The sequence below is a fragment of the Ammospiza caudacuta genome, chromosome 3 (assembly GCF_027887145.1).
Source record: "Ammospiza caudacuta isolate bAmmCau1 chromosome 3, bAmmCau1.pri, whole genome shotgun sequence".
Lineage (NCBI taxonomy): Eukaryota > Metazoa > Chordata > Aves > Passeriformes > Passerellidae > Ammospiza > Ammospiza caudacuta.
In genome coordinates, this window is record NC_080595.1 from 59217479 (window position 1) to 59242494 (window position 25016).

General features: G+C 36.9%; 1 protein-coding gene across 1 annotated transcript in view; it reads left to right on the forward strand.

The window, feature by feature from the left end:
* Positions 1-25016, forward strand: part of SYNE1 (spectrin repeat containing nuclear envelope protein 1) — a 280833-nt gene that overhangs the window by 139921 nt on the left and 115896 nt on the right. The window contains exons 58-76 of the mRNA XM_058801698.1: positions 530-673; positions 1003-1158; positions 2827-2991; positions 4091-4263; positions 5087-5240; positions 5379-5522; positions 7646-7810; positions 9123-9440; positions 10179-10334; positions 11003-11173; positions 11906-12232; positions 13353-13505; positions 14805-14972; positions 16091-16267; positions 17080-17226; positions 18272-18397; positions 19862-20038; positions 21721-21986; positions 22789-24949. Of these exons, the coding sequence (XP_058657681.1) occupies positions 530-673; positions 1003-1158; positions 2827-2991; positions 4091-4263; positions 5087-5240; positions 5379-5522; positions 7646-7810; positions 9123-9440; positions 10179-10334; positions 11003-11173; positions 11906-12232; positions 13353-13505; positions 14805-14972; positions 16091-16267; positions 17080-17226; positions 18272-18397; positions 19862-20038; positions 21721-21986; positions 22789-24949 (5448 nt within the window). The remainder of the gene's footprint in view (positions 1-529; positions 674-1002; positions 1159-2826; positions 2992-4090; positions 4264-5086; positions 5241-5378; positions 5523-7645; positions 7811-9122; positions 9441-10178; positions 10335-11002; positions 11174-11905; positions 12233-13352; positions 13506-14804; positions 14973-16090; positions 16268-17079; positions 17227-18271; positions 18398-19861; positions 20039-21720; positions 21987-22788; positions 24950-25016) is intronic.

Genomic DNA, 25016 nt, shown 5'->3' on the forward strand with positions numbered 1-25016 from the left:
GGAATGCTGTTGTATGCATTTAATGCACTTTTTATGATCAAAATTTTACTCTATAAAAAGAATACAACCAGAAGCATTCCCCAGGACTGGGTTGAATTTAGACATTACCTAGAAACATTAGTAGCCCACTTAAGGAGGGCTTAATGTTAATGACTGAAGTCACATATTAGATAACTCACATCCCAAATTAGCCTTTATTCACACTACCTTAGTTATGCGAACTGGAATTAGATTAAGTCAAGTCTCATAAAATCTGTAAAGCTTTACAATCAAAAGAAATTTGTTTCAGCCTTCCCTCAGCTGTGTAGTACATTATTGCTTCTATTTCGCTTTTTAAAAGTGTGCCCTATCAAACTTTTATTTCAGTGTCTGTGGGCTTAGAACAGGCAGAGCTCATGTAATTTATTTGAAGAGTTTTGTATAATTTGCCTGCAGTTATATATCCTTTTTGTGTTCTTGATCTGTGTGTTATGAATTAGTTATGTCTAGTGCACTGGGACTATTCATAGAAATTTGCATGCCTTCCTAGAGCTTAAAGATCCAGATGAAGGACTTTGAAGCAACTGCTGAGCCTCTGCAGGAGTGGCTGACCACAACTGAGAAGATAGTACAAGGAAGTAGCAGTCGGCTCCATGACCTTCCTTCCAAGAGGAGAGAACAGCAAAAGCTGCAGGTGACTTATAAGAGCTCTTAAGACAGCCAGACCTTCCTGTTCCATTCTCCTGGCCTCATTGGTTACTTACAAAAGCTTAATCATTCTAGCATCCTGACCTCTAAATAAGATGGGAACTTTTTTTGAGGTTTACTGTTGATGATCCTGTTCCATCAAGTTTTGCATCCCCACATTTCTTATGACATGCTGCTCCATTGCTGTAACCGTATGGTGTGCCTGTCTCAGCAAGCTTGCCATATGTCACTTCTATTTTTCATGGCACCTTCATGCTTCTTCATCTCCTGCTTTCTTGCACCCACTCTTATTATTACTGTGCTTGTGCTTTACAGTCTGTCCTTGAGGAAATAAGCTGCCACGAGCATCAGCTCAACAGGCTAAAAGAGAAAGCTCAGCAGCTGTGGGAAGAACAAGCTGTCAGCAAAAGCTTTATGCGCAGAGTGTCTCAGTTGTCTTCTCAGTATCTTACTCTAAGCAATCTGACAAAGGTAATGCATCCAATGCATGTGCTCCTAAGCAACTCCTGTGATGTATGTGGGGAAAAATAAAGACTGAAATGTGAAACACTGCAGTTGTCTTGCTTGCCTGCTCTGTGATGTGTCTGAGCTATTCTGTCTTTCACATTGACTTATAAGAGTGGAAAGTAAGGACTGTCAACAAAGTGTAACTGTGAATTTTTGTTATTAATTTTTAAAAGTGTACTGATTAAGAAGTAAATCCCACCCGATTATACAATAATCAGACTTTATTTTGATTCTTTCAAGCATGAAGACAGTTTTGTAATAAGTTGCATCTGAAAGAGGCATGTTTCAAAAATTAGCAGAGATGGAGTTTTTTCTAGAAAATACAAGATGCAGACAAGTTGTTATTTTATCTTATCCTGTAATGATGATTATTGGCATTGTAACTATTTTCACCTAAAAGTAATAGGTTGGTCTTCTAAAAAAAATTTGCCTCTTAAGCTGCTTTTAAATGTTCAAGAGGAGGCATAGGCCAAATTTTAAACCATCAGACCAAGAACTGAGAGTTTAACATCACTCTCTTTTTTTGAGCTTCCCACACTTCACCTCTTAATAGTTCCACCATCTCTCTAGTGGAGACAGATAAGAAAACCTCCATATTAATATTGTTATTTTTCTCAAAGTTCATGTCATGAAGAAGGCTTGATACAGGCTTACAGTTGCTACAGTAACTAGAATGATTAAGGATATAGGAAATATGTTTTGGAACAACAATTCAATTCAGAAAGTATATATGTTTAAGGGATTGCTACTTTGGCAATTCCTACTTTTTCTGTAGAAGAAACACTTATAAAGCATATATTTGATTTACTGAAAATTATTGTATGCACAGCCATAACAAATTTTCATGTCTACAAAATGAGAAAGTGAAAAACGAATGAGTTACTAACATAGGCTTATGCAAGCAGAACTTGTAGGAGAGGTCAGGATGAGCAGGTGTCATCTAAGGTGCAGGATACATATGGTCCTGCATGTTAGAGAAACCCTGAACCCTTTTGGATAGCCATGGATCTTGAGGAAGGTCCCTCTCAGTAATTTCCAAAGCTTGTTATATTGACTTGATATTTGTTTTCTGTCTCAGTGGAAAAAACACACTCTGCCTTGTATTCTTGTTCACCTCAAGCCTTTTAGCAATGTAACTACAGCATTTGTTTTTGATTTGTATGAGTGTCAGTGGTTTTTCAGAAGAATTGTTTTACCAGTGAGAGTCATTGAGGAAACAGGTCTTTACCAAATATCAACAAAGCAATTTTGCTGCTGTGGTGTAGCTTCTCAGGCATAAATCTGTTTTTACACTGGCTGATTGCACAAGTTAGCTTCCATTGCAACACTGACATGGAGCTTAGATGTGATTTACCATATGTTTAAGAAAAAGTGAAACCAGAAAACTGCAGCTTTAGATTTAGAAAATAAAAAAGTACATTTCTGAGATTTTAATTTGTATTTTATGTTTGGACAATTCATTTGTGTGTGAATGCAGAATCCATTCCATGCTTAAGTGTACTTGTAATTATCAGTGTATGAAGCAAACTTCTCTGTATGATTGATGAGACTCATTCTAAAGTCCATGAGTTGGTATGGGGAATAGGGAATCCTTTAAATAGCTGTTGGTGCTAATTGCTGTATGAATTGCAGGAGAAAGTTTCCAGAATGGACAGGATTGTGGCAGAGCACCAGCAGTTCTCACAGAGTGTCAAGGACCTCCAGGACTGGGTTGCTGATGCAGTTCACATGCTGGATTCCTACTCCCATCCTACTGCAGACAAGAGTGTTCTGGATAGCCGGATGCTAAAACTAGAGGTATGGAAACAGGAGTTCAAAACCTGCTCTCTTTTAGATCTATATGAAGAATACAAATATAGGATAGTTAGTTGTTGCATATTAGTCTAATAACTGTTGTTCAGATGCTGATTTTCAGTTTATTCAAAAGTAACTCCTTTTGTAGCAGAAAGAGCTCTTCTCTAAGAAGTAGATAAGGACCTTAATGACATGGACAACTGCATATATGAAAATTCTTGAAGTACTCAAAAGATGTTGTGTGGCTGATGAAGTTTAAATGGAAGAAGTAGGGTAGTCACTTCTGTTAGTTTAGTATATTTCAATATACTTAGATCTTACAGGTGATACAGTTGATTCAGCAAATCTTTTCCTATAATTATTTGCTTTTAAAATGGTGATGACAGTTAAGAAAATAGCATCTGCTGACAACAGATGCTATTTAGGGCATTATTTAGAAGACAATATTTTCATTTTATTGATGTCTTGGATTCTGAGCCAAAGATCTTCAAAATTATAAGGCTAGGTCAAAAAGCAAAAGACTGTAGCATAATACGAAAATTATGTTTTGGCTTTTGTTTATTGAATCTTTTGGGTTCATGCTTTAAGGCTTTTCATAACTACATAGTGTTAAAAACTGTGAGTTTGCAACTGCACAACTCCAGGAGCTGAAGTCCCCAGGCTGACACTGATGACAGATTTTATTTGTTGATACTGTCATGTTGCAAATATATCCTGGAGTGGTAGAACTGTATTTCAGCTCTGTAGAAGAGCTTTGTCATTACATCTTGTTGTCTGTATGAATGAATCCTCCTGTTTTCCTTTTAAGTGATGTTTTCTTTGGAATGTCAGCCTTTTCACTGAACAGTACCTTTTCTGATATACTCTATGTACTTGCACAGATTCCATGAAAATTTTCCTGTTAACTAAGGTTTTTTTTTAATAGCCTGAACCTACCCATTGAAAGTCACTTCCTTTTGTGAAGTCCAGCTGTGAACCCCACTGTCCATCTTCCAATTCACTGCAAGCTGCTAAATATGATCAGGTTACGTTCCATTGAAGCTAGTTAGAATATTCATGTCCAGGTAATGATAAAAATAAAGTATATCCACTCACTTCTTAGGGCCTGCTAGCAGTGAAACAAGAAAAAGAAGTCCAAATGAAAATTGTTCTGACAAGAGGAGAATCTGTTCTGCAAAATACTTCTCTGGAGGGAGTACCAGTGATTGAAGGCCAATTGCAAAATCTGAAAGACAGCTGGGCTTCTCTTCTGTCTTCTTGTATCCAGTGTAAGAGGTAAAAAGGGAGTGAGGTCAAGAATGATGCTTAGTAACAAAGAACTGTCAAAGCTTTTGAAAAGTAATTTTATTACTTCAGGAGTCAAATTCATGTAAAATGATTACACATGCCAAACAATCTTAGAAGTTGTGATAGATTCATTTGAAGTAGAAGAAGGGGAGGAAACTCTGAGAGATCTAAGCTTTATTAACACTTATTGTCAGTGTACTCCTAAAATTGGATTCCATGTTCATCATCTTGAATATTTTACTTTGTATTGCACTTGATGATTTGAAAGCTTCTCAGAAATGAGATTTTTTTCATGGGCATTAATGGTTGCTCTATCAAGATCCTGCTTGCTTTTCCTTGCTACCATTCCAAAGAACATATTTTAAATTACAGTGTCCAACAGTGCTGCTCCTAGTGATAGAATAAAGAAATATAAAGGAATAAATGGAGATTTCTCTGGTGGAGCATCAATAGTTGCAGATGTTTCAAGTTAAAGAAACAAGGTTAATTAAACATTAGAATGCAGTAACTTTTGAATGTAGGTAAAGGGGCAGGAAATTTCTGATTCTGGGTCTTATGCTTTCAGTTGCAATTCATTTACTAAACCTAGAATGTGTCAACTACATAAATTAAAGATCTACTTAATATTTCATGTTTGGAAAATTTAATTTATCTTTGTTAGTCAAACAGTACTGCTAGTTAAAACCTGTAGGATTTTAATAGATTGCTTATCTTGTGATGTATCTCTCTCATAAAAATATCCTAGAATATCTGTATATGACTATATTTCACTGCTCAAATAGCACAAAAAATATGTATTTTTAAATTACAGTCAACTTGAAGGAGCTCTCTCCAAATGGACGAGTTACCAGGAAGATGTTAATCAGTTTTCCAGATGGATGGACAAAGTAGAAACAAGTATGAATGCTTCTGAAAGGCAATATGCTGAACTGAGGGAAAAAACAGCTGCCCTCAGCAAAGCAAAGGTGTGTTTGATTTACAACAAACCATCAACAAGTGCATAACAGCTTAGAAGCAATAAACCAAACTGTCTAACTGCAAGATTAATCTGTGGTCTTGTTTTAATGGTACCCTCTATGTGTTTTTCTCTTTCTGTTTTGCAGCTACTCAGTGAAGAGGTGTTGAGTCATAACAGTCTGTTGGAGACTATTGAAGTGAAGGGAAAGGGCATGGCTGAGCACTACATTGCTCAGCTTGAGCTGCAAGACCTTCAGGAGAGGTATAAGTTCCTCAAAGAAAGAACAAAGGTACTGTTTTTCTTCATAGCACTACTTGTTTAGCTGGCAACAAGGAAAAGATATTTTCATTGATCATTTATTTTACAATTAAATGAGGATTAAGAGTTTGGGGACAGCTGTAACTTACTGTAGCAGAAACCTACTAGGGTGATTAATAAGTCTGTCTTCCTGTACTGAGCTTCAGATCTTTCAGAAGGGTTTTAAAAATCAGAATAGTCTGAGGAACTCCATGTCAAAAGGTTCATCGACTTCAGCACAGATATAATTTTACCCAGTGTGACTGAAATGTTGAAAAAATCTTCAGACTTGTGATTTGCATAAGTGTATGGTTGCAATAAATTTTATCAGTCAGTTGTATGATTAACAAATGTTTGGCAGCTACAGAGATTTTATGAATGAGCATGAACCTTATTAGCAAGTAAACTGACACAAGTGTAATAGGTACTACATTTCCTGATAAATATTGATTTTGTATATCTGGAAAAAATTAGGACATAGATTAAGATCAGGATGGGGTTTAGGGTAAGATATAAGGTAAAAAAGAAATAATAAAAGACCTGGTGATAGAGATAAATGTAGGCAATTACCTCCAGTTAACCCAAGTTCTTCTGTGATAATTAAATAATGACTAACACATGCTCAGACAGCTGGCTTTGCTTCAGGATAGCAATGTAGTAAAATTGAATTTTGTTGTCTCAGTGATGCCTTTGTCATGAAGAATGACAAAATTCAAAATTCAGCCAAAATTCAGTTTTTCAAACACATAAGTGATTCAGTGTTGTGTGGACCTCTCTTGCACAACTGCAAAAACGCCATGCTTGACATTATTCTTTTGAGCTTGAGTAAATAAAATTGCTCAGATTTTCCAGAGAGATAGATAAGTCCTGGGAAGTGCTGGTAAATATACTATTCCATGGAGATGCCCTAGTCATTACCTTTTTCTCCTGCACAAAGCTATACAAGCTACCTGTATTTGCTCAGTTAGAGTAACAGCATGGGAATGAGAAGAAATGGATGGTGGCTCACAGAGGCAAGAGTTCTGTTACATATTACCTCATGTAGCAAGAAGCATTGCTTCTTTCTCCAGATGACTGGGCTTCTCTGTTCTCAGCTGTGGTGGTAGTGTTAAGTATTAATAGTGCAGTCAGCCCTGAGAAAGAAATTAAAAATTCAAAGCAAATAGCTGGAAAATTAAGAATGTTCAAATATTTTACTGATCCTGTGGCCAGGCTGGAAACATGATAAGATTCCCCAAAGATTTATGGCCCACATCTGAGCAGACCAAGAGCTGTAATTTCCAAAGCCCCTGTTGAGAGGCAAGAAAACTGGTCTCCTCCCATTCCCACTTCTGGGCATGGAGAAGCCTTTTAAAAGATGTGATAGGACTCCTGTTCTCCTCCTTTCTCCCACTAGACAGACCTGTTAGAAATAAGAGGTAAAGCAGACAGTAAATTCATCAGAACTTGGTTCCACATTCTCATAATTTTTTAGAGGATGGGAATTACATGTAGTATATTTTTCTTGCACTTAGTAAGGGTAATCTTGTGCCAATATATGACACCTTTCCCTCTGTACTCCAGATATGGTAATATTTTAGTGCTAAAATTTTTGTAACTTTTGTAACTCACCCACATACACAGAAGAGTTGTAGTCTGTTTCTTACTGTGTGTAGGGACTGCTGATATCTTCAAATCTAAGATAGTGGATATTCCTAACAGAAGATTCCAGTTCCATTTGCAAAAAAAAAATGTCATGCAAAAGAAAAGAATGCAATTTCTAAAGCCATATGCTTATTAATCACTTCAGCAAAGTTGATTTAAATTGCAGAAAGAATCAAGGAAGTTTTTTGTTATTAACCACTAAGGGGTTATTTAAACGTAATCCCAAATCAAAACTCTAAATCTCAGAAGTTACAAACTTATCTTCTGGAATAAGTATTTTTACCCCTATGTGTCTCCCTCTTTCCCTATAATCAATTGAGTAATCTTCAGAATTCAAGTAGTCTTGAATTCTTTGGAAGTTCAGCATCAGATTCAAACCTTTTCCCTTGATGGATGGCTGGGGTTTATGTTCTCTTGGTTTGACAATACACTAAGATATGTATACAAATTTGCAAATATTTTCACATACAGGAGGCTGTAACAAAAGCTGAAGGACTGCTTACTTTACACCAAGAGTACCAAAGAAATGTGAAGGCCTTTGAAGTATGGCTGGAGAAGGAGCAGGAAAAACTTGACTGTTTATCACATCTTGATGGTGATGCCCAGGAACAGGAGGCAACGCTACGAGATTTACAGGTATGTGATGTGTGACACCCACAGGAAAATAAAAATTTTTAAAAATAAAATTAAATGTAAAACAAAATCAATCCTGTGATGGTATAGTAACAGACTAATATTTATTGCCAGACAAAAATTGTCTTGAGACCAACTTGAAATTGCAATATATATGAACCCTTTGTTGCTCCACAGTAGTGCCAATAAAGGTAGTGGAAATACTCTGGCTTATTTCTGGAAAAAATGTCAGGCCTTGAATGAAATCTCCAGGCATACTAATCCTTTCCTGAAAGTATTGAATTTTTGTTAGTTGTTGGTCTATCTCTTATTTTCCCTATGTGTTTCGTAAAATATGAAGAGTGTTTTCATTGGTGTTCCATCTTTTATTGCTCGCGGTGCAGGTGCACCTACTTTCAGGCAGTTCCACTCACTCAGGCTGGCTCCCATAGTGAGGTGGGAAGACTTCCACTGACTCACTTCAGTGAAAGTGAACAGTGAACACATAGTGCTTCAGTAATTCCCCAGTTATTATCTTAAGCTGACTTAAAATGCTTTAATACCCATTGTTGAAGGAGTGCAAAGTCTGTACTTGAGATATGAAATGTTTATTACCTTATTTGCGATACTGAGAGGGTCTTTGTATGATTAGGGACTCTGCATATACTTCTGCTCATTATAGTTAATCTACAAAACCCATTTTGAAAATATGGATATAAATCTCAAGTGAAATCTGAGATGAAACACAGCTGTGTTTTGTAAAGGTAATTTCCTTTTTATGTTTACTAATCAGATTTAATCACTTTGTACTTTCTGATTAATTGCTAATAAGCATGAAAAATGCCATATATATCTAGGACAGGGTATCAAAAATTAGTCTGGAGTGTTGTCTCAAACATATGTAACAATAAATTGTTGGTATATTTTGGAAGATTGAGGCCTCAGTTTTTAAAGAGATTCAACTTTAGAACCAGTCTTACAGTCTGCTTTACACATCTGGAAAGTTTTGAATTTATGCTGTGGTGAATGGATTCCATCCATCCCATGCTGTCTCATACAGCCAGTGTTTCAGAACTGATGAACTTGGCAGGAGAGGAAAGAATTTAGTGCATGATTTGTCAATAGTTTTCTGCAGTTCAGTTGTCAGTAATAATGATACTTGGTGTGCTTTGTAAGTGAGCATGCTGTGTTATTAGAGGAAAGACTCTCTAATATATGTTTAACCATAGATAACTAAAGAGAATGCCCAGCTGTCTTCAGAGGAGCCAAGGGGGTTTTTGCCATGCGTGAATGAAAGCTGTCAATATAGGGTATGTAACTAACTCTGCCTTTACAGGAGCTGCAGGTTCACTGTGCAGAGGGACAAGCATTATTGAATGCTGCTGTCCATGCCAGAGAGGAGGTGATTCCCTGGGGAATTCCCCAGATAGAAGACAGAGCCCTGGAATCCTTACGGCAGGACTGGCAAGTTTATCAGCACAGGCTTTCTGAAGCAAGAAGCCAATTAAATGCCACTGTGAGCAAACTGAGGTTAATGGAGAAAAAATTTCAGAAGGTTAATGACTGGTTAACAAACCTGGAGGAGAAAGTTGCCATCAGGACGGGGAGGAGGTCTGGTAGAGCAACAAAAGAAATGCAGCTTCAACAAATGAAGGTAAAGAATATAGTTAAGGCATTCCTTAAACAAAATAATGTGTGTGGTTTCCATGTCAATTCTTGATGGCACTGTGAAAATGAGAGAAAGCTTTTCAATTTATTCTGAGTTGTTAACTAAAATTATGTTTCCAAGAGAGCTTTCTGCCTTCTAGATACAGGTTCTTCCCATTTTACTGCTGGAGGTATGGCTATAACAATGTTGAAATCTTGCAGGGACATCTGTAATTCAAATTCTCTGTAGTGTATGACGATGTAACTGAGTACAAAGATAGGCAGTGGAATGGAAAAGAATGAATATAATAACAAGAGTAAAATGTGACCAGCTGTGTTATGAAATCCCCACTGTGTTGATGTAATAATTCTCCTTGAGTAGAGAAGACATGGTTCTGAATAAACACAGGAAGCCAGGTTACACTTTACAGTCATCTTCAAAACTTCAGGTGAAATCTATAGAAAGTCCAGATTGTATTTCTACTATTATTTTTCAAGGGAGAAAAAATTGCAAGTATTGTATCAGTAGTAATGAAATGCAGTCCATATGGGATGCAAATCTTTCCAGCATATTTGTTACAATAACTTTCATCAGATTCTGGTTTGTTTTCCAGTTGTAAATGAATATTTACAGCCATGTATTAGTTTTTCTTTTCAATGATTTCCTGACTTGGGTACAATTAAATTCCTGATCGTTTGAGATGTTTGAATCAGTCATACAAGTTTGATAATTTCTTTCTCATAGAAGTGGCATGAAGACATTACAATCTACAAAGATGATATAGAGGAGGTTGGGATATTGGCTCAGCAAATACTAGAGGAAAATCTCACTGCAAGTAGAATGGGAAGTCAGGCTACACAGCTTACATCTCGCTACCAAACTCTTCTTCTTCATGTCTTGGTAAGTAACATCATAAGTTGTAACATCATAAGTTGCCAGTTAAGAAGCAAATACAAGCTTTTGTAATTAGACTTTATCAGAGTCTGTTCATTACTGTAGACTCATTAGCACAACATTCACATATATATTCAGATACATATACACATAGATTTCATTGGATTAAATGTATTACAGAAACATAATCAGGATAATGAAGCAGACTGCCCTGTCACTATCTTTTTTGATAGTTTCAGAGGAGAAATTCAGAATAAAGTATGCTTGAATGCTGATTGACCTGCAAAGAAATGTTTTCAGACTGCCACTGATACACATTAGTATGTGGAATTTTGATTTGGTAAGGTGAAGTCTTCAGGTTAGTTTAAGTAGTAATTGCCTCATAGTACTGTAATGAAAAGTGACAATTCAAAGTTCAAAATGTGAGTACATTTTCAGTGTTTAGTATTAGTTCAGTTTTAACATTGGTGATTGACATATGTGCACCCTGACAAGAGCCCTGTAAGAATTATTTAAATTCAGTATTTATGAAATAACTCAAAGCCTATATGTTTTATCTTTGTATAATAGATTTTATTAATAAATAGCAATTTATTGTGATCTTAAAGCAATACCAATGGTAAACATCTGAGTGGTCCTTGTTTCTACCCCTTACCCTCTGTATTTGTTTGAAGGAGCAAGTAAAGTTTCTGGAAGAAGAAATACGCTGTATGGAGGAGTCAGAATTGTCTTTTAGTGCTTACACAAATTGGTATGGAGCTACTAACAAGAACTTCAAAAATGTGATCACCAAATTTGACGTGGTTGATAAAACAGTAATGGAGAAAAAAGTGCAGAAACTAGAGGTACAGCTTTCTTAAATGCAATTTTTGTTTCTGTTCACAAACAGGAGGCTGTATTTTAACATACATCTTAACAGCTGGTCAAAATTCTGGCTTTACCTTCCCAGAGGAGATAAGACTACACAGTACAAAACTTTCTGTTATCACATCTCATTAGATCATAGTTTGGCTATTAAAGTTACAAGTAGTCCTAAATAATATAGCAAATAATCCTAAATAATATAGTCCTAAATACTAGTCCTATCCTTCCATAAGGCATGCTTGTATCTTTTATGTTAGGTTAAAACTTAAAATAAATTCCTATATCCCCAATTCCCTGCAAGTATGCTTTCTTTGTGCACTGTGTATTTTCTATGTCCTGTGGCAAGAAGTGCTTCCTATTTCTCTTCATTGAAGCACTCATATTTCATCCTGAAAGTTGTAGATGAGTTTTTCATATGTCCTGCAGCTTAAGCAGCTTAAATGTAATATGCTAAGGGAAAGCTTTCATCTGTTCCAGAATTTGGAGCAGAGATCCTCTCCTGGGAGCCCTTAGCTCTGTTAAGTTCACAAGCCCAGTGCAGGGCAGAGGTATTTGCTTCATTTGCTTCCTTCTAGCTTGACACATCTTAACTCCAGGCAATTGTGTACTGAAAAGTCCACTAATTTTCCCTAGCAATTATTTCTGTGTCTGTAGCAAAGTTTTAAAAAGGCAAGTTTTCATACATTTTCTGTTAACCAAGGTTTCCTGCACAGGTGCTATTGAGTGATATGGACATAGGCCACAGTTTACTGAAATCAGCCCGTGAGAAGGGGGAGCGAGCTATAAAATTCATGGAAGAAAATGAAGTTGACCAGTTCAGAAAAGAAATTGGAGATCACGTGGAACAGCTTGAAGAGCTGGCTGGCTCCATCAGAAAAGAGCACATGACTTCAGAGAAGTGTTTTCAGCTGGTAAAGGAGTTCTCAGACAAGTATAAGGCCCAAACTCAGTGGGTCATGGAGTACCAAGCCATCTTACATGCTCCTGTGGAGCCTAAGAGTGAACTCTATGAGAAGAAGGCACAATTGTCCAAATACAAGGTAAAAAGGGATTACCTCAAAATACTGCTGAGTTTATTTTAATCTGGTGATTCTCAGTAAATCCTCTGATCAGGTATCCAAGTTTCTTCAATAGGTACATGAGATGTTTCTGCTCTGAATGTCCCAATCAGCATCAGTGAAAACATGCATGATACCTGCTTCTACAAACCAGACTGAGCCCCTTGATTTGAAATGTGACCGTCCTAAAAAGGCTTCCATAGCTGGAAGTTTCCTGTAATGGAGCAAATTCTTGTATGAGTACACATATGAGTAATTGCATTGATCTCAACAGAGGTGATTACAGTTGAAGTGAATATAGAAATCAGTTGGTCTTTCTTAACTTCAGACATTGTCACTCTTTACATTGACTCTATCAGCTTTCTGGTTAAAGCTGGATGTCCCAGCTCAACTGATATCCCAGACAGCTGCTATAACCTCCCAAGTTTTTATCAGGATTTTAATGAAGTGTTACGTTATGACTGGTTATTCTCCAGTCACAAAAATGAGTAGAAGATGTGTTTACAAACCCCATTTCTTCTTCTAATGATGTTTTCGTAAAATACTCTAGGATTACAGATGTTTCATGAAATGGTACTGCTCCCAGCTGAGGTGGAGTTAACTCTACTCACAGCAGCCCATGTAGTGCTGTGCTTTACATTTGTGGCTGAAAAGATGTTGCCAACAAACCAACAAAGTTTTGGTAATTGCTGAGCAGTACCTACATTGCTTCAAGGCTTTCTTGCTAAAGCTGCTCAGTTCCCCTTACCATCTCATTAAGGGGATTGCTTTGGTGATACTTTCCCACCTATTTTCATAGTTTCTTCCTCTGAACGAATTTTATCCCTAGAACTAGCCACGTCATGCAGATAGACTCCTTTGCTTCTCCAGCTCCAGACTGTCAGCCATGCTACTAGCCACTCAGTTGTTTTTACATGTGTGCACAGTTGTTGTCTCAGGGCAGGGCTGAGAAACAGAATCCTGCATTGTTAAACAAAGTTTTGCCTGTCTGGAAAGGATGGTATAAACCATGGTAGAAGACTGTGCATCAGATCAAAGGGAAGTTAGTGAAATACATCTCCAGTGATCAGTAGGTATGTTTTAATTCTTGCTTGCATTGTAGTCCATACAACAGACTGTTCTGTCTCATGAGCCCTCAATAAAGTCAGTGATTGAAAAGGGAGAGGCACTTTGTGATCTGGTGAATGATGTGGCTCTAAAGAACAACATTCAAGACCTTCAGAGCAGTTACCAGGAACTCTGCAGCAAAACTAAGGTAAAAAGGAAGAAACTTCGGGATTATTCCAATTTGCTGTATTTTTACCCTCTTTAAGAAATTAGCTGTTTATTTCATGTTGTCATGTCTGTACAAAGAACCAGCGACTCTTAATTACTCTTGGTGCTTTGTTGGTTTTTTTTAATTTTCTTTTGGAGGAGGGACAGAAGTGACAGGCAAATTTTGAATATGAAAAAAACTACATAAATAAATCTAACCAGGGTAGCTGAAATGAATTGAGTGTGGCATGTGTAGTCTTTGTGTTTTGTACCACTAAGGAGGCATGTATCAGTGACTAGTCTGTGTTATTGTTACTAGTTTTAAAAGCATTTCTTAGAATTCTAAGTACATTATTTCTTGAAGGGATTGATCCCTTTAGATTATACTGTCTCTTGTTTCTGCTTGATCTCCACACACACTGTTTAGTTTAGTTGCTGAATAAAAGGCAGTGGAGAAAACAAACTGCAAGATGGATATAATTTAATTCAGCAAGGACATTATTAATTAACACTGATTCATTAGTCCATATGTATGTAGTACTTTGGAAGGTCTAATGCTTCTAAATACATCCTAAAGTATGATTATTCCTAAAGCTTTTAATAGGTTATACTCCTAACAAGGATAAGCTCTGCAAACCATGTTAGTACTTATGTTTGACCTAGGCACCTTTAATTGCCAATCCAGACACCAATAGGAAATGATTTTATTTTTTTCAAGGTTGTTTTTTAGTTTAAAGATACACCTCTGATCTGTAGCAAAAAAGTGATGCCCCTTGCATCAATTTTGGGGGCTGAAATTTAGAGAAGCTTCCTGAAAAGATTAAATTCTTTTTAAGTCAGTGCGTACATTCTTAATTTGCCTACCACAGGCATGGGCAGTATGTACATGCAAAGGCTGTAAGCAGCAGCCATAGCATTTGGTAGGTCAAGTGCAATCTTTCAGAGTGTGTAATAACTGTTAGTGAATTCAGTGTCAAGTTGATTGTGTTCATTTCTCAAGTGTTTGCTTCAGTCTTCAAAGTATGATATTTCATCTGGAATGAAAATACTGCTTGGTAGCACAGAAGTAATTATTCACAGAAATGTATTCATAGAATAAAAGTGTGTTTTGATTTCTTCCTTTACACTCTATTCAAATGAACTTTCCTCACAGGAATATAAATTTAGATGGTAATTCTTACTATGTTTTCAAGTTCTTGGTGGGTTTTGGCTTGTTTGGGGGTTTTTAACTCTTGTAAAATCAAATCCTGTAAAAACTCTTGTACCTGAAAAATTAATTTCAGTTATTGTGGACCTGCAGGCATGTGTTGAAACCTTAGAGGTGAGAGTAAAAGAACATGAGGATTACAATAGTGATTTGCAAGAAGGGGAAAAATGGTTATTACATATGTCCAGCAGATTGGCCAGCCCTGACCTCATGGAAAGCAACAATCTTGAAATAATCACTCAGCAACTAGCTAACCAAAAGGTGGGTTTGGTATTGGTGATCTTCCTTTGTAAAATAGAATTTTTCTTCTCTGCCTTCGCTCCAGTGCTCTTACTGTTTGTCATTTCCCTATTTTATTTCTCTTGCTGCTGTGTAAATAAGCTTCAGTGTCATTAATGCAGTTAACAAATCTGGCTTGTTGTTAGCATCCTTTCTTGGATGAAACTACACGTACACAAAGAGCTTTGACATACTCTGATCTGAATTCTGTGTCAGATTTTCCCTGAGACTTCCCAGAAAATGAACCACAGGAACTGGATTTTGGTCATTTTACTCCTGAAGTATTTTTTGGTCATTTTACTCCTGAAGTATTTGTTTTAGCATTTCTAAGGTTGAAAAAAAAATACATTGAAAATTTTCTTGATATGGATCTGCTAACAAAAACTTTAGAGATGTGATCACCACATTGTATTCGGTTGATAAAACAGCAATGGAGAAGAAAGTACAGAAACTAGAGGCACCTCTATTGGGTTGTTCTAATTTTAGGTTCTATTAGGTTGTAGCTTTTAGTCAAGGTGGTACTATGGTTGCTGTTAGTGAAAATCATTTAATACCTTGATAGCCAATGCTTTCTAGAAGATAAAAGAGAACAAAATCCAGCCTACCACTACCTGAAACTGGGATTCAGCAAATATTGAAGTCTTTAAATTGTTTGTCATTGGTGTGCTATTCTTTAAGTAACCTCCTTAGATAAAAAATTGGCTCCGCCAAAGTCAATGGAAAGAACTGTCAACCGTGAAAGAGCTTATGAAATGAGATATGATTCAGCATGAGATTTAGTTTGCATTACTAGACACAAGAGAAGCTGGAGAAGCCTTGAATAGCATGCAACAAATGAAGATTAGGCATAGTCTAGGGGTCTGAGCAGAGAGTGTGTACATATTATGACAGTGCTACTGCTGTTTCTGTGGGGTATCTGTGTAAAGACTTTTGACAATGACTTTACAATAAACATGGTATCCAATAGCTTGACTATGACAACACATGTTGTCTGAATTTTTTTTTCCAAATCTGAAGATGAAAGTGTTTAAAGAAGGGAGAAAAAATGTTCTGTGCCGCAGCAAGCATATTTCTTCAAAAGTATTTTATCTGTTTCTTAGGCTATCATGGAAGAAATTGCAGGGTTTGAAGATCGTTTGAACAACCTTAAGAGTAAAGGTGACTACCTGATCAGCCAGTGCTCAGAACATCTTCAAGCAAAATTTAAGCAAAATATACAAAGCCATCTTCAGGGGACAAGGGACAGCTATTCTGCCATATGTAGCACAGCCCAAAGAGTAAGTCTTGTTTCAAAGATATTTTTTTTCATGCCATTTAAAAATAAAGTGTATTTTTATTTCTATGAGATATTTCTTTAAATGGTATAAAACTCTTCCTACTGTTTCCATTTTGATTGAGCCTACAGGTTACTGAGCACTTCATCATACCTGTGCTACAGCTGAATTCCTTGTGATCCAAATGTTGTCTTGCAACCAGCAAAAGTCAGTTCTAATTCTTGCTATGTGCTCACTACCTTCATGTTCACTGGCTTCTGAGCAGCTGCAGCAGAAAAAAATAGACCTTTTTCTATTTCAAAAACTAGGGAGCAAATTGCAGTCTTAGTGTTGATAGTTTGCATACATACATAAACAGGTATCAAGTATGTGGTAGGAAATACTGTCTCTCTCATTAAAACCAGAATAAGAAGGGACAGCTGGGTCATTCTGTTAAACCAATTAGGAGATCAAGTCAGCAGTCAAAAAAATGCCCAAACAAAACCCAAAAAAACCCTAAACAAAACAACCCAAAAACAAACTAAAAATAATCTTATACAAAATCAATACAAAAATGTTGGATACAGGAAAAAGAGAGCATGTTCTTCATTTGCATCTCTATTTTTTCTTTTCAGAATCTGTGCATTAAATATTGTGCATCTTCTTCACATGTTATCAGGGTGCAGTGAGAGTTTAAGGAGCTTTCAGCTCTTGTGTACAAGGGCTAAAATAATCAACGTCTTGATAATTCTATTTTATCATCAGTTTTCAAGGTAGGAAAAGAGAGACAATGTGATATTTGAATATGTGATAAACTTACAAAATGTTTTGTTTAGGTGTACCAGACTTTGGAACATGAGCTCCAGAAGCATGTTAATCATCAGGATACTCTTCAACAGTGCCAGACTTGGCTGTCTACAGTGCAGTCAGAGCTAAAGCCAACGACTTGGACAGCATTCAGCCTGGCAGATGCAGTTAAACAGGTAAAAGTTTAGCACTTGAAAAAGCTCAGTTATTCTTAACAAGGCGAGTTCAGATGAGAGATTTAAATGTCTAGAAATAAGATATTTTCTAGCCTTCTCAGAAAGCTGTGTAGCCTCAATGTTCATTCCCAACCCCAGAAGGAATATCTGGAATTCAAAATATCTGTAGGTGAAAAATCTAAGAGGGCTTTTACTAGCTCTGCTTAATGCTTAGAAACATGTTACCTGAAAAATGATGGCCAGTTAGATAAATCAGATACTCCACAGGTGTGTTTAGCAGAGGGATTGTGTCTTTCTGCTTGTCCAATTGCCCGTCTATCTACTGTGTTCCTCATGAGACCTTTTCACACTACCATGGACACAGAGTCAATTATCAGGCAATTAAAAAAATTTTTCAGTCTAAGAGCATAGAACTGCCTGTAGCCTGTGTTGACTATTAAGAATTTGTTCATTGATTTTTGATTATTCTTAGTGACAATGTGTTTTACATTGGATTTGTAGCTTGGTTTTATATTAAACTGGTATGGTGCTAAAAATGCTGGAATTCAGAGCTGTCTCATCCATCGTCTCTCTTAATAGAGACCTTGAAATACTAGAGATGGCAGACCTACAAGGGGAGGGGAAGCAGGGTGTGTGTGACACAGTGAGACCAGCACCTAAGTGCCACTAAGCTGAATTTCTCGTCATCTGTCAGACACTGGAAAATTTTATAGCTGTAGGAACAGGACATTGTTGATAAGCCCATAAAGCTCTGGTTCCCATTCACATTGGAAGAGTCTATCACCTGTTGTGTTGCTAAGAAATAAGCTAGCTAATTCATATGTCTCCAAGTACTTTGGTAATTAGATAATAATAAAGTTTTTAAGGATTATTGCTTTCCATAATTATAACATAGCAACATTACCTAAAAAAACAATGTGTTTCTACATTTAATTTTATGGAAAAAGTAAGAAGGCAGGGCAAAAATACTAAAATGTGTGATTGCAATAAAACAAGATATTATTTCCACAGTCTCCGAGTTTATTTTTGAGTTGTCTTCCCTCAGGTTAAACATTTCCGGGCCCTGCAGGAGCAGGCTAATACATATTTGGATCTCCTGTGCTCCATGTGTGATCTGTCAGATGCCATAGTGAAGAGTACAGCAGCAGATATTCAACAAACAAAACAAACGGTACAAGATAACCACAACAACCCACTTCTAATCCTATTTAGAGCTTTAACTGCCTTGATCTGTTCCCTTTTAAAAAGGTCATATTGGGCAATGGTTTAAAGAAATTTCATCTTACTTTCATCTCAAGTATTTCTTTAAATATAGTTAAATAGTTTTCTCTTTCTGCTTCTTTTTTTTTTTTTTTAATTATTAAATCCATACATTACCATCCTGGTACTAATAAAAAGACACACAACTAAGGTTGATAAAGGTACCTACACAATGTTACAAGATGTTGGTCTAAAGCTACAGAAATAACATTCTGTGGAAGAAAACTTTATTCAAGTTATGTTTTCAAAAAACAATTCAGTCTAATATCCTCTGTATTTTATTACATCTGAGACATATTTTATTGTTATTATTTATTCAACAATAGACATATGTTCATATTGGCCAATATTAATAGATTACTAATATAATAACCATCATAACAATAGAAAATACGATGGTTTAGTTAATGAATCAAAGTACATCTATTTCAGCATATTAATGTATAGAAGTTTTCCTCAATTTTAAGTTTTAAAGTCATTTAATGCTTAGGTTTAAAATAGAACTATAAACTTAAGTTATTGGAAAAGTGTTATGAGCATTCCTCTTGTTTTAAACATGAAAAATTTAATCTCTCTTACACAGACACACAACCAAAGTTTTGAAACTACTTCTAACAAGAGTAAAAATCTAATACATACAGTAACAGCATTCCATACCACAGAAGGGAATTGTACACATCCAAATGACCTCTAAAAATATGGCAGAAGAAGTGAATAGCTGAAAATCATCCCCAACATCAGAATAAGACACTCCTTTGACATACAAAGCAGTGAAACATTGATAAGAAATCACAGATGGTATAGTGCCTAGATATGCTAAGCTGGTTGAGTGTCTAAATCTTAAAGGCACCCGACTGCTGTATTTAGAGCAAAAGCAGCTGTGTCACTATTGGTGTAAGAGGATTGATGGCTAAGGTCTGGTAAGCATTCTTATTGGCATTTCAGAAGAGGCATATAGGAAAAATAACTGGGCTAAGCATATTAAATTGAACTATTTAGTTGAAACTTTTATGTAGGGTGCACTCTAGCAGTAGTCTTGGCATGCAGTAGACTAAATTATACAAATAATTTAAGCTTTAACAGAGGACAAAGAACATTGAAATACAAACATTCATAAACTTACTTGCTTCTCTCAAGGGTGAATGATTGTTAATTTCTTTTTTGTTGTTGTTTCCACCTATATTTCCTTTGATAGGTACAATTTTTGTGACTTTTGAAGGTTAAGGCTCATTTTCTGGATAATGTTAGCCCCTTCAGAATCTGGTGCAGAAATTGCTTTTGTACAGTATTGTGCTCAGAGGAAGAATGATATTCATCCTCCATTCTCCAAAAATAGATGAATTAAAGCATTCCTGCTCCATTTCTTTTCTTCTAGATTGAGCAACAGATAATGCACTCACAGTATTTGTCTCAAGGTTGGGAAGAGATCAAACAGTTGAAGGCTGAGCTCTGGATATATTTCCAGGATGCGGATCAACACGTACAGAATTTAAAAAGGAGACGGGCAGAGTTGGAGCTAAATATTGCCCAGAATATGGTACTCCAGGTTAAGGTAAGGAGACTTTGGGTTAAGAATAGAAGGTAAGGAAGAAGTTCATCCTGTGGCTGATATTTTTTTATGATTTATATTATATGCATGTACTGCATACAGTGACTAATATGCTCTAAACAAGAGCAGAGAACATAGAGGAAAGAGTGTTTCCTTGTTGATGCTGCAGGGTGATTTGGAGAGCAGAAAACTGTACTTTGGTATTTTTCTGGCTTTATTTTTTTAATAATAGACAACTGTCAGCCTCCTGATCTGATTTGCATTTGCTGTTAGAGTAGACTAAATGCTGATCACAGTGGACCTGAAGATAAGATTTACAAATTGTGCTTGCTAAATTCTTTTTCTAAATAGTTTAGAAGTATTTCAAAATTAGTCAGTGAAACTATTTGGTATTGCTGATCTCTAAGAAGAGGTATGACAGAAACACAATTTAATTAATGAGACAAATACCTTCATATCTTCTTTCATTCATTCCAAAAGAGACATTTTATGACCATTCTGTACACATCAGTTACTGCACATACCAATAAATGCACAAAAAGATAATTTCTTTAACAAATTATTAAATATGTGGGTTTTGCATTTTTGGTCTAGACCTTGCTTGCATTACTTTTCTGATGTGCCAAGAGTTAGGTGAAAAGCCAACAGCATTCCCTCTCCGTTTCTGTTCTACTGACACTTTGGAACAAAGTCAAAGCCTTTGAAGATGCCTCAGCACAATCTGGACTGAAAGCTGTTATATCAGCTATCATGAGAATCCAAGAAGAAGAAGAAGGAGTCTCTATTTCTTCACTCTTTCAGTCAGTAACTTTGGATTATAATGAAAGGGAGACACCCACTGTACTGTTAGATGTGGCACAAGGTGTTTTCTTCCTAATCATTTCCCCTGGTAAAGGAAGATGCCTAGCTCCATTTGAAGCTGTCATGAAGAGGAATGAGGCAGAGCTGGAGATGGGTGTGCTTGTTTAGTTATAGTTACTGGAACTAGAATGTAGAAAAAGATACTTACCTTAGTGTGTAAGGGCTGAAAAATATTTGGTTAGTTTTAGTTGTCAGTATATTGTGTATTCTTCTTTTTGGGATCTCTCTGACTTCTTATTTGGTAGCACATGTATGCAGATGAACTCCTTCAGTTACTAGTTATTAATCATACCTAGGTAATCCATGGTTTTGTTTCAATAGTGACAGTGGTAATGGTTGCTGTTACAGCAATAGGAACAATAGAGTACAGATATGGAGTCTCACTGACTCATGGACTCTGCTTCCTATTTTTAGTCTCTAATGAAAAAGGAAAAAAAAAAGCTAGTAATAGTGCTGGTGAAATGAATTATTCTTGTGAGATTCAAGACTACCTTGCCTGTTTTAGTGTATGGTGGGGCTGTGCTAGTCCAGAAGCCTGGACAACAGGATGTGACTTGATCATGAGTTCTGTTTTTATCACTGGCACTTAGAAACTCCTCTGGCTTGCTTTAGCATCTATTACCAACTTGTCTTCACGTGAGAAGATGGGGAGGAGGGTTTGGAGAGGAGTGAAAGCACTGCTTCCAATTTACATCTGCAGAGCATTTTCCTGAGCAGATAATTAGTTCATATGTAATTTATTTATTTCACAGCTTCTATTTAAGTTCCATTTTATAATTTTGAATGCATGTTATTATATTGGGTTTTACTTGTATCTTTTTCAGGAATTCAGTCAGAAGTTGCAGTCTAAGCAGTCAGCTCTCACCTCTGTGACTGAGAAAATGAACAAACTAACCCAAGGACAGGAATCATCAGAACACAAGGAAATAGGAGAACTGAGCAACCAGTGGCTGGACCTCTGCCTTCAGGCACATAATTTGCTCATGCAGAGGGAGGAGGATCTGCAGAGGACAAGGGATTACCATGATCGCATGAATGTTGTTGAAGTTCTCCTGGAAAAGCTCACAAAAGAGTGGGACAACCTGGCTAGGTAAAAAAGGAGTTGCATCTACAAAGCAAACTGTGCATATGTGCTGAAAGATCTGTTTACAGAGTGTCTGTAAGTGGGAATCACTAAAAATCCCCTTTTGCATACTTAATTAAAAGCACACCTCCCTTATTAATTATCAGGCAATTAATCCTTTCTGTTGAGATGAAGAGAGTTTGACAGGTCAGATCTTTAGTGTTTGTCTTTAAGACAAGCACTGATTGATCCTGTCTCAGGGTATAGCATTTTCTGATATTTCAAGAATGTTGACTATTTCATTTAAACACTTTCATTTGTGGTGGTCCATGAATTCATGGTTCATTCACTGGTTCATTTTCACTGCATTATATCTATTTCACTATGTTATATCTGTTAGACTATTATATTAAAGCTTAGTAACTACTCCTAAATATTTGCAGCTGCTTTGCAAAGGATAAGCACACCAGCTGTGAGTAAAATTGTGAGTGAATTGCTGCTGCTCTCACTGCCATGGAACAAGATTCACTTCAACCTCAACACTTGCTGTTCTTCATATGTGCAATATAATCAGTATGGTCTGTATTCATGTAAATGTGTATGGTCAGCCTGATGACCATTCAGCAGATGAAGGGGAAACTAATACATTTGTGAAGTTTTTAAATTAATGTTCAAGGCTGTTACCTTCAAGTGAATTTGAAAACTGTAGGTCTTTATATCATATTGATTTCAGTATGCAGTGGGCTTATAATTAATCCTGACCTCTTTTAAAAGCCTGTGCTGAATAGCATCTAATAACTCATTTTTGTCCTGTCCTTTTTGATAACAGATCTGATGCTGAAAGTACAAATGTGCACCTTGAAGCTTTGCAGAAACTGGCAATTGCACTACAGGAAAGGAGATTTGCTCTGGAAGATTTGAAAGATCAGAAGCAGAAGATGATAGAACACTTGAATCTTGATGACAAAGAATTAGTAAAGGAGCAATTCAGTCATTTTGAACAACGCTGGACTCAGCTGGAGGACCTTGTCAAACGGAAAATTCAAGTCTCTGTTTCAACCTTAGAAGAGCTCAGCTTGGTGCATTCCAGATTTCAGGAACTAATGGAATGGGTGGAGGAACAGCAACCTAGTGTCTCAGAGGCTCTTAAACAGAGCCCTCCTCCAGATATGGCTCAGAGTCTTCTCATGGATCATCTTACCATTTGCAGTGAGCTTGAAGCCAAACAGCTTGCTCTGAAGATGCTTGTGAAGGATGCTGACAGGGTGATGACCAACCTAGGGCTCAATGAAAGGCAAGAACTGCAGAAAACAGTGTCTGATGCCCAGCACCATGTGGCTTGTCTCAGTGATCTGGTTGGCCAGCGGAGAAAACACCTGAATAAAGCACTGTCTGAAAAGACCCAGTTTCTCATGGCAGTCTTTGAGGCTACAAACCAAATTCACCAGCATGAGAAAAAGGTGATGTTTCCCGAACATATTTGTCTTTTGCCAGAAGATGTGAATAAACAGATCAGGACTTGTAAGAATACCCAGGCTAATCTGAAGGCCTATCAAAATGAGGTCACAGGGTTGTGGGCTCAAGGAAGGGATTTAATGAAAGAAGCAACAAATCAAGAAAAGAGTGAGGTATTAGGTAAACTGCAAGAACTACAGAATGTGTATGACACTGTTTTACAAAAGTGTAACCAGAGATTGTTAGAACTGGAGAAAAATATTGTTTCCAGGAAATATTTTAAAGAAGATTTGGATAAAGTTTGCCATTGGCTAAAACAAGCTGATATTGTCACATTCCCAGAAGTCAATGTAATGAATTCTAACACTGAGTTATACAGCCAGCTGGCAAAATATCAACAGATTCTTGAGCAATCTCCAGAATATGAAAATCTGCTACTTGCACTGCAAAGAGATGGCCAAGAAGTTCTACCATCACTTAATGAAGTGGATCATTCTTATCTAGATGAAAAACTTAACAGTCTCCCTCAGCAATTCAATATTGTCACTGCTCTGGCAAAAGAAAAATTATATAAGGTTCAGGAAGCAATTTATGCCAGAAAAGAGTATGCCTCTTTGATTGAGTTGACAAGTAAAGCTCTGACCGAGCTGGAAGACCAGTTTATTAACATGGACAAAGCTCCAGCTGCTGTTTCAGCCAAAGAAGCTGTGTCACTCCAGCAAGCCTACAGAGATCTCTTAGATGAAGCCACAAGCCTTGCTGCAGCAGTGGATGAACTGAACCAGAAGAAGGAGGCTTTTCGAAGCACTGGCCAGCCCTGGCAGCCAGATGAGATGTTAAAACTTGCCACGCTATATCACAAGTTGAAGAGGCAAATAGAACAGAAAATCAACCTGTTGGATGACACAATAGAAGCATGCCAGGAGCATGAGAAGATGTGTATGCAGTTTGAGGCACAACTAGAGACAGTGAAAAAGGAGCAGGTTAAGGTGAATGAAGAAACTCTTCCAATAGAAGAAAAGTTGAAAATATATCATTCTCTGGTGGGCAGCTTGCAAGACTCAGGAAGTCTTCTGAAGCGAATAACTGAACATCTAGAAGCCCTTTCTCCTCAGGTTGACTCATCTGCTTATGAGACTACAAATCACCAAGTTAAGGCTTGGCAAGAGAAGCTGAAGTCTTTGCATTCTGCCATTGTTGACACAGTGATGGAGTGTGAGAGCAGACTTGTGCAGAGCATTGACTTCAAGACAGAGATCTGCCGCTCACTTGAGTGGTTGAGGTGGGTGAAAACAGAACTTAATGGAACATTAAGTTTGGACCTCAAACTGCAAAACATCCAAGAAGAAATCCGAAAGGTTCAGATACATCAGGAAGAAGTGCAGTCAAGCCTCAGAATAATGAATGCCCTTAGCAATAAAGAGAAAGAGCGCTACATGAAAGCAAAGGAGCTGATACCTGCTGACCTGGAAAACACTCTTGCTGAGCTGGCAGAACTGGATGGTGAAGTTCAAGAAGCTATACATATGAGACAGGTTAGTCCACCCAAACCATCATTAGTTTCTTGGTAACAAAGCTAAAAAAGATGATTCTGTGGCTTGA